General features: G+C 38.2%; 1 protein-coding gene across 1 annotated transcript; it reads left to right on the forward strand.

The window, feature by feature from the left end:
• The first annotated feature begins 1,705 nt into the window (after nucleotides 1-1,705).
• LOC112139639 lies at nucleotides 1,706-7,872 on the forward strand. The gene is made up of 5 exons (XM_024262476.2): nucleotides 1,706-1,816; nucleotides 2,630-3,090; nucleotides 4,514-4,582; nucleotides 4,722-4,871; nucleotides 6,717-7,872. Exons 2-5 carry the CDS (start codon nucleotides 2,674-2,676, stop codon nucleotides 6,933-6,935), a joined length of 855 nt encoding a protein of 284 aa, XP_024118244.1. The 5' UTR covers nucleotides 1,706-1,816; nucleotides 2,630-2,673; the 3' UTR covers nucleotides 6,936-7,872.
• The last annotated feature ends 2,165 nt before the right edge of the window (nucleotides 7,873-10,037 follow it).

Genomic DNA, 10,037 nt, shown 5'->3' on the forward strand with positions numbered 1-10,037 from the left:
TCAGTTGAACCGGCGGAGGTATCAGCCGGGCCACCTTTCCTGACTTAACAGCCGCCCCGCTGGGACAACTGGGGGGAAAAAAATATCAAGAGAATATTTTTCAATATAAAATATCTCCATAAGCAACATGCTATGTCTATAATCGTTTTAATATGAATTGTGAGTTTCCAGTGTATTTTTAAACCAATTACTTTATTTTTGTAAACTACAGCTTGGATGATAATTGTATTGTGGCATAGAAACAAATTTTTAGCACTTGTTTATTAAGAGTTTTTTTTTTTTTTTTAAGTTTCAGCTAAACATTTGTAAATGCTTTAACCATGTGCAATGATCTGGCCTTTGTGCAATCCAAGTCACATAAACATTGAAGTGGGCTAATGTGGAATCCACAAAACCTTTATTTTTTCCTAATAATTATGTGATTTTCACTGGTGTCCATGGCAGACATGAAATCATGTCCACCTTTGTCATGGGAGGAATCACACGTCTATGTAAAGTTGTATTGTGACAAAAGGTTGTGAGAAATGTGACCTTATTAACTTTTTTTTCTGTCTTTTTACTTTAGACTGTGAGAAGCCTGCTCAGCTTTCTTCTGTTACCTGGTGAGTATTTACAACTTGGACAGTGCTTAATAACAGTTATTTTTTAAATAAGTAAACTGTATCTATATATAAGATCATATATTATCTTCGGACCATTAAGAAGCAAATTATTTATAAAAAAAAAATTTTATATTTGGTGAGCTTTTTCCTACCCGTAAATAAAATGACTCAATTCCTGAAGCTCCACCTGCTGCTGAGTGTAGCTGCAGTCCATTTCATTATGTCATTCTAGAGTCTGTGGCAGTGTCTCTCCATTTCTCCCGCGAAAATAATCCAAACTTCTTCAAAGATGAATGCACATACGATATATCTGTCTAGTAGGCCTGACCATCGCTTCACTGGTTCACAACACAAAACACGCTGATCCTGCACGGCGGTTTGGGTTGGGAGGTCTTGAAGGAGCCCCACGTCTAAAGTAACAAACACCTGTTAGAGCTGGAATTTATTGAAGACAGGACACAACTGGAAGATATATGGTATTCTGCATCTAAAATGAAAGTTTATTTTACTGATTATCACTGGTTCAGTGGATAAATTGAGGGTTGTGTCAGTCTAGGGGTGGAGCTGTCAGAGCAGACTCTTCCTGGAGGGAGCAGTTGGCATAGTGATTATGTCAGCACGTTTCCACCAGCTCATTTTCATGGGTTGTGAGGGGCTGCTGCAGACAGCACAGGTTTTTAGAGGAAAGTCGTTTTGAGGTTCTTTATAGTGATGAATGAACAGTAAAATGTATTTAAAACCTCAAAAAGTAACATTTTCATGGTAGAGCCCCTTTAAGAGACTCCAAGTTTACATGTTTTGGCCTGTAAAGCTGACAGCTGAATGCTGTTGAACATAATTTTACAACAAAAAATAAGGTAAACTTACCAGTTGTAATGGTAACATTTAGCATATATTTTATTGCACAAAAATATTTAAATTTTTACTCTGCTGTTGAATGCTCATAAATCCCATTTACTAAATTTAGTTTAACATTTTTTTTAACAGAATTATTAGACCACTCCACCTGTGCCGCCACTCCACCTGTGCCACCACTCCACCTGTGCCGCCGATCCACCTGTGCCACCACTCCGCCTGTGCCACCACTCCACGTGTGCTGCCGATCCACCTGTGCCACCACTCCACCTGTGCCGCCGCTCCACCTGTGCCGCCGATCCACCTGCGCCACCGCTCCACCTGCACTCTATTTATTTTCTTTTCCTCCCGACTTCCTTGTAAGTTACTTAACAGATATAGAGATGAAATGACTAAAAAATCTTTCGTATTATGGAGTTTGTGTCATTGACAATTAAACCAATACTACTGAGAGCTAAATTGAGAGGTGTCTACTAGCAGAAATAGGGCTAGATTATGTGCTGAATTTGATTTTTTTTCACTATGTTCACAGCTTCTCCAAATATCCCAAGCTCAGACATGGATAAAGTTGTCTTTACATTTGATATCTGCTACCAACCTGTTAACATCATCAGTAGTCACTGGTCAAAGTGTCATGTTGAATAACTTAAATGTTACCTTTAAAATGTAAACTTCTGTGCTTCAAAGCACTTCCAAATAGACTTGTACTCAACTTACTAGTATGCTATGGATTAGCCTACCTGCTATCCAGCCCTGAGTCCCTTGCCTTCCATTTCAAGGAGACACTTTCAGGCACGGCTACAGCTTCAAATGCTTCTTAACCCTTCCGCTCTCTCTGGGGTCCAGATGACTCCAACCAAATATTGATGTGTGATTCCTTCCATGACAAATGTGGACAAAGGTGGACTGTTTTTTATGTCTGCCATGGACTTTAGTGAAACTCAAAAATCAATGATTAAAAAAAAAAAAAAGTCCAGCGCACTGTCTTGTGCGGTCCAGATGACCCCTCTTTTAATGTAAACAAGATAAGCAGAGTGGAAGGGTTAAATTGTGGCAATATAGAGGAGCCAGAAGGGTAGTGAAACATGTCATATTTGGCAATTTGAGTAATACTGGAAAGAAGATATGTTTAATTAACTAATTGTTTGTGTGTTTGTGTGTGTGTTTTACAGAATGGCGCTCTCCAAAATAATTTGGACCAAACAAAAATCACCTTATGAAAAGCCCCCCCCCCCTTCATATTGTAATTATTAAAAAAATTAATGCTCCAAAAGTTCTGGCCTGGGACTTTAGCAGTCCAAGGCCTCAGCCAGCATTGGCAAAAAAAAACAGTGCTGCTGCAATATCAGACGGAAAATCGGTTTCCAAAATTACATTATATGAAGAATTTGTCGATAAAGTTACAGAAGGGGAGTCGTACATAATCAGAGGCTATGGCTTTCGAGGTGCTAATCCTCCATATTTTATTAATATAAATAAAAAAACAGAATTTTTTAATGCACCAGACATTGTTATAACAGAATCACTTCAGGCAGAAGCAATAAAACTTTTAAGTCCCCCATCTGAGCAAATTAAAATGTGCGACTGTGTAGTCAGCAGGGACCTGGTGACCATCAAGGGCGAGGTGACTGAGGTATGGGAATTTTGTTTCTTCATTGTTATGCATTTTATTTTTTTTCATGGACAGTGTCCAGTGACAAATTTTAAGGTGCATTTACACCAAATGCGATTTGCGTGGCAGGGGGGGTCAATTTCAAAGTTAAGGCAATGGAACAGACGAAACATGAGGTGATCTGAAGCCCCGTGACGCAAAGGTCTGTCATCAGTTCGATTTGAGTGACTAGGCGCAAATTGGGCGGAGCAGCCAAAATGTAAATATCTGACGTTTGACAGGTCGCCACGTCGCATCTACCAATCAGTAACTCAGTTTTGGGCATGTGATGTTTGCAGTGGCTCGATCAGCAGGTAGAATAAATGGTAAATGGCGTATACTTGTATAGCGCTTTCTACCGTCCTTCGAGGGCCCAAAGCGCTTCACAGTCACAGACCCATTCACCCATTCACACGCACATTCACACACTGGTGGTGGCTCCGCTGCCGAACACTGGCGCCAACCTCCCACCAGAGGCAATTCGGGGTTCAATGTCTTGCCCAAGGACACTTCGACACATGGGCGGGCAAGGCGGGAGTCGAACCCGCTCACTTCTGATCAGGAGTCGACCGCCCTACCACTGCACCGCGGCCACCCCAATACTAGAATACTAATCCACTAATCCGCTGTAGTTTGACGTGAATGCACCTTTACAGGCAACACCTATAATTCTACTTGTGGACTTCTGTGGATCTATCACAGATTATTTTTTAGAACGTAACGTGGAGGACAAAACAGGGAACACTTCATTGTGTTGAACTTAAAAAAAGGAGAAACAACATATTTCTAATTGAAATTTGGGGGTTTTGGCTTTGGTTTTAAACTAGTTGATTTTTTTTTTTTCCTATTGGACACTTTTTTCCTCGTTAGAACTGTACAGTTTATACATAAGAAACCCTAAATGTGAGTTTCTAATTTTTTGCTGTGCTTCATGCACCTGTCAAAGTTTATGCAGAAACATGTTCCATATAAACAAAGCATTAGGAGTTTGTCTGAAAACATTAAAATCTAACTCAAGTATTCCCAAGGCAGAGTAAAAATTGCGCTTTTTTTATGTGCCATGGCCTGGGTGAAAACGCTATTCTGATTGGATTCTGGTTGGGTAGTAAAAAGTGATAACAGTAACTATGTATACCAAAAAATACTTTCTGGTCACAAAGCCCATGTTAAATGTCTCTGGATTGGCTTCTCTAAAGCAAGCATTTGGTTTGTCATTTGGACACTGTTGCTAAATTACAGTGACAGTGTGCTGCACCACATATAAAATAGTCAATATTTTTGTGTAAAAAAAAAAAAAGTAATTGAAACTGAAGAAAACTAAAATGAAGTACTAAAACTAAAATATTTCCATGTAACTGGCGATGGTAATTGAAATTTGAAGTATTAACCTAAATTATATTTTCAGGTCAGTCCAGTGAAGCCGGTGAAAGTAGGCAGGGACCTGGTTCCTGTGACAAATCTGACACTTCTGGAGGTATTGTCAAAGAACTCTACGAATAATAAAAAAAAGAAAAATAAACTTGTTATAGCTGCAACTAAATGTTAAGCTTTTTTTTGTAATTCAGTTTAATAATTTTTCTGGTTCAAATTCTGCTAAATTATTCCAACAACAGGAAGGCTTCTCAATGGCCATCAGCCTGTGGAGGGACATTGCAGTCATGGTAGACCTAAATCCCGGGGATGTGATTTCTCTCACACACATGAAAATGGAGCGCTCTCCTTACGGACTTCAGATGAAGTCGACAGGATACACAACAATCCAAGTAAGTTTTAGAACTGTGTGTGATGCTCATTGGTGTTTTTGTTCATTATTTTTTTTGGTTTGTATTGCTTTTTTTTGTCACAAAGTTTATGGCTTTCTGGATCCAAGATATGGTCGTTCAGTGTAAGTTTTGGGGCTTCTTAAATGTTGGCCTACAGATCACATTCAAAATAAGATTAATTTTGAATTTTAAAAGATTTGTTTTCCCTACCTGTGCACTTTCATCATCCATCCATCCATCCATCCATTTTCTTGTCCGCTTCTTCCCGTTCGGGGTCGCGGGGGTGCCGGAGCCTATCCTGGCTGCCGATGGGCGAAGACGGGGTTCACCCTGGACAGGTCGCCAGTCTGTCTCAGGGCCTCAATCACACACATCCACTCTCAAATTCACACCTAGGGGCAATTTAGAGTCACCAATTAACCTATGAGGCATGTTTTTGGACGGTGGGAGGAAGCCGGAGTCCCCGGTGAAAACCCACGCATGCACGGGGAGAACATGCAAACTCCACACAGAAAGGTCCCAAATCCCCCAGCTGAGATTCAACCGGGGCCTTCTCGCTGTGAGGCAAGAGCGCTAACCACTGCGCCACCGTGCAGCCCCACTTTCATCATAATCAAGCATACCAAATAGAGGTGTAAGAATTAATTTTGACGATTTTATTCATACCATACTCGTAACAGATGCGCACAGGGGGCGGGGACTCGATTGTGGTTCTGGAGTTGAGATGAGTTTGAGGGTTTTGTTAAAATATTAACAAATAGAGCTTCGAATTAGAATAATTTGTTGTTTTATTGTGCATCAATATTGAATTTGTTAGTTACATTTGTGCCGTTTATGCTCATTTCTTAATGAGGTGATCTAATAATAGTGAAATAAATTTGTTTTTAACGACTCCTGACACGACACTAAATTAAGAGATCTTATGTGTTTGATCAATCCTCCAACATGTACACATGTCAGATGACTGAGTGAAATGATGATTAAATTTATTATCAGAACTGTTTATTTTAAGATTAAGTTTACATTTTATTATCTTCTGCTGCACAGCAGTACCTGTAGTGTCTGTTCAGAAGAAATTAGAAAATAATATAAGAATTTGAAATGAACTTGTATGTTCTGCAGGCAGATTAAATTAAATCAGAAATGTTGTATAGCCTATTGAAAACATACCACAAAGAAGCTGGGTGGTAGATAAATCAGTAATTCAGATCATTCAAAATGAAGCAATATTATAGGGTAACACAACAACAGGATAAGAGGCAGACGCCACTCACAGCCTAAATTTGAAAATCCAGTCAGAAGGGTGGGGCTGTGGTACAGGACTGTACCATTACTGGACCTGTAAATGATTATGTTGGACCATTGTCTGTATAAGTAAGAACTGGACTGAGGAAACCCCCCCTCCCTCTGTGTTCCAAATAGGAAGTACCAGTAGGTTGCAAGAAGTCCCATTGACTTCTGTTGTCGCCATTTTTAGATGCAGATGCACACAGAGGCTTTTATTATAATTCACAAGTTTATTTTAAAGGGTTAGATAACCCTAAATCAAATTTTTTTATTTGTCTGTTGACCCTCTGGGCTTTGAAAGTGCTGTCTGGTGGTCCTTTGCTAGATTTTTGACAAATTCAGATGTTTAGTTCTTGAAAATATATAGTCAAAAACTGTTGAAATGATAACATTATGTTTAATTTGTGTTTTCTTTACTAGTTTTTTACACACTGTTACTTACGTCTTTTATTCTTGTTTTAATGTGATTAGTTAAAGGACTGCGTAAATTAAGTTCTTTCTTTTTAAACATAAACATTCTGATTTATAACATTATGTATGTGCTTATTGTTTCAACAGAAAGAGGAAAAAGTATATGAGACAGCCACTGTCATTGGTGTCAAGAAGGGCAGTTCGCCTGGGTGGCTAAAGGTTCTGCTGGCGAGCGGCGAAGACGTAAAGATCAAAGAAGAAATGTGGGAGCCGTATAGGGATGTCTTTAAAAAAAACAAACTCCAACTGAAACTAAAAATGCAGGGTAAGGTTGTCACTGAGATCTGTAGCACTAGTGAGCAGTAATTTAAAGTCTGGGGGTGGTGGGATGGGGTGGGGGGTTGTTCAATCTCGCAGAATTGTTGTTTTTTTGGTAATGTAAAATATATGAACTTTTACTTGAAAAGCAGAGGTAAATTACAGATGGAGAAGAAAAAATGTGATAAAATATGTTGATGTATTAAAAAAATGTAGTAAAAAACCTAATTTATTTGTTTTTGTTTATTTAAAAGAAATGAAATACTGATTTATGTAAAAAGTGTAAAATTTATAGAATGTTGTTTGTTTTTTTTACATTTAAGAAAGGCACTTTAGTAAAATGAAATGACCCAGTGTTATTAATGACATTTACAAATTGACTTTATAAACAGTAATGTTTTATATGTATTTTAATTAATTGTATGTTTTAAAGACACTGTCTTTTTGCTAAGAATTAAAATACGGAGTCTTGAGAACTTCTTCTGCTTTTTCTTTCAAAACTTGCACATGAATGTTTCTTCTGGCTGTTCCCCACACACAGGAGAAGTTGTCACAATGACTTATTTCCATCACTAAATCAGACGTGGGCCAGATCCAACCCGCCTCCACGTTTGGTCCATCCCACTTAACAATATCAGAGTGGCATGAGTTTATGGTTGATGGTTTAGCTGTTCTTTGCATGGTTTTTCACACTTGAGGCACAAAGAGAGACATACTCTATCTGGATTAAAAAATATATGTTGAGCAATCCTTCAAAGCTCTTTAATAAATGTTTACAAAGTGTGATCATTAGTGTTTGTGATTAGTTGAGTTTTGCTCAGTATCGCCCACAAAGTCGAGGGGTAAACGCCTATCTCCCACAGCCCCAGACTGACACAACTGCTCACAGGTGGAGGTATGTCTGCATTCAGGGTGAACACCTCCTCCTGCAAGGCTGGCGAGCGGGACTTTTCTGGGGAACTCTGGAGTTTGTGCGGTTTGAAAAATGCACTAACACTTTAGAATTCTGTGTTGAACTCTTCATAAAAATAGCAAATCTGCACAGCAAAAATTGGAGTGTTGATTCAACTCCCACAGAGTCAATTNAAAGTCGAGGGGTAAACGCCTATCTCCCACAGCCCCAGACTGACAACTGCTCACAGGTGGAGGTATGTCTGCATTCAGGATGAACACCTCCTCCTGCAAGGCTGGCGAGCGGGACTTTTCTGGGGAAGTCTGGAGTTAGTGCAGTTTGAAAAATGCACTAACGCTTTAGAATTCTGTGTTGAACTCTTCATAAGAATAGCAAATCTGATCTTCCATCTGTGTCTTACATACATAATACGTAAGATAGTCACAATTAGGCTGAAAACATCTGGTTGTAGCTCTTCCCACATGCTGCCGTAATCAAGCTAATGAACAAATTTTTGTGGCTGTAAAGAAAAGGCGATCCATGCAAGTACAATGCGCGGATCGCATTAGGTGTAACTGCAGCATTGCACAGCCCTGGAGCCTGTTCTACTCAAAAAGTCCTGTCTCTCCCCATCCAAAAATATATATATATATATAATTTTTTGCCTTATTTCTTTAAGTGAAAGACCATTTTTGTCCGGAAATTTTCAATAATTACACTATCCTCTCATTCATTCAATGAAATGCCAATCACATAATGTGATAATGATATTAAGTACTATTATTATTAATTATTATGTGATAACTTTAGTTTAGACTGAAGTTCATTTTAGATATAGTTTTGTCATGCTGTTTGCTTGGTAGGATGCTCTCTTTTGGCTCCAAAAGGGTGTGCAGATCTAAAAACTAACATGAGGAATATTTTATGCACACAATAGGCGGATAAATCACCTTATAACTTTGTGTTAGAACTTCTGGAAGTTCCCGAAAGACAGTACAGGTGATGCGTTTAAATAAACTCTTAAATCACAGTATTAGCATAATTTGTCTAATTTAATCATTTTTTCTTTGAAGAACAAAAATCCCACTGGCTAAATACACACTATAATAGTTTGTGTTTAAAGTTGAAGTTTATATTAACTGCATAAATGTAACTTCTTATTGTACCGAAAGAAGACTAAATCGTTGATGTTCAAATTTCCACTGATCTTGAACGCATCGCGGCTGCCTACGTAACTGGTTTGAGCCGGCCTTTCACTTCTCCCTTCGTCTTGACGGTAAGTGAGGAAAACGTCCGCCCTCTTCGAAAAAATGCATGTTTTAAATAATTTAATGCCGCTCTAACTTTTTCCCTCGGTAAATTAGTGTTAGATTACAACTNAGATTACAGCTAACAGAGTTACAAAATAAGCGGTTTGTACAACTTTAGTATTGTCAGAGTTAATTTTATGTTTCAAACATGTCAGGAGAACCGAGGGAGCTAGCTTAAACGCCGGCTAAAACGTCTGTTTTTTATAAACTAAACAGCTTTAAGAAATATACATGTGTATATATATATTCACATCGACTAGGCAGAGTTTATTCAGAATGTATACGGACAAAACAATTTCAATAAATGCTCTATGTTTTGCTAAGGATATGTCTTTTAATTTTTTAAGACGGCGGATTTTTTTCAGTTGAACCGGCGGAGGTATCAGCCGGGCCACCTTTCCTGACTTAGCAGCCGCCCCGCTGGGACAACTGGGGGAAAAAAATTATCAAGAGAATATTTTTCAATATAAAATATCTCCATAAGCAACATGCTATGTCTATAATTGTTTTAATATGAATTGTGAGTTTCCAGTGTATTTTTAAACCAATTACTTTATTTTTGTAAACTACAGCTTGGATGATAATTGTATTGTGGCATAGAAACAAATTTTTAGCACTTGTTTATTAAGAGTTTTTTTTTTTTTTTTAAAGTTTCAGCTAAACATTTGTAAATGCTTTAACCATGTGCAATGATCTGGCCTTTGTGCAATCCAAGTCACATAAACATTGAAGTGGGCTAATGTGGAATCCACAAAACCTTTTTTTTTTCCTAATAATTTTGTGATTTTCACTGGTGTCCATGGCAGACATGAAATCATGTCCACCTTTGTCATGGGAGGAATCACACGTCAATGTAAGGTTGTATTGTGACAAAAGGTTGTGAGAAATGTGACCTTATTAACTTTTTTTTTCTGTCTTTTTACTTTAGACTGTGAGAAGCCTGCTCAG

The sequence above is a fragment of the Oryzias melastigma genome, unplaced genomic scaffold (genome assembly GCF_002922805.2).
Source record: "Oryzias melastigma strain HK-1 unplaced genomic scaffold, ASM292280v2 sc01097, whole genome shotgun sequence".
In the NCBI taxonomy this organism is placed as follows: domain Eukaryota; kingdom Metazoa; phylum Chordata; class Actinopteri; order Beloniformes; family Adrianichthyidae; genus Oryzias; species Oryzias melastigma.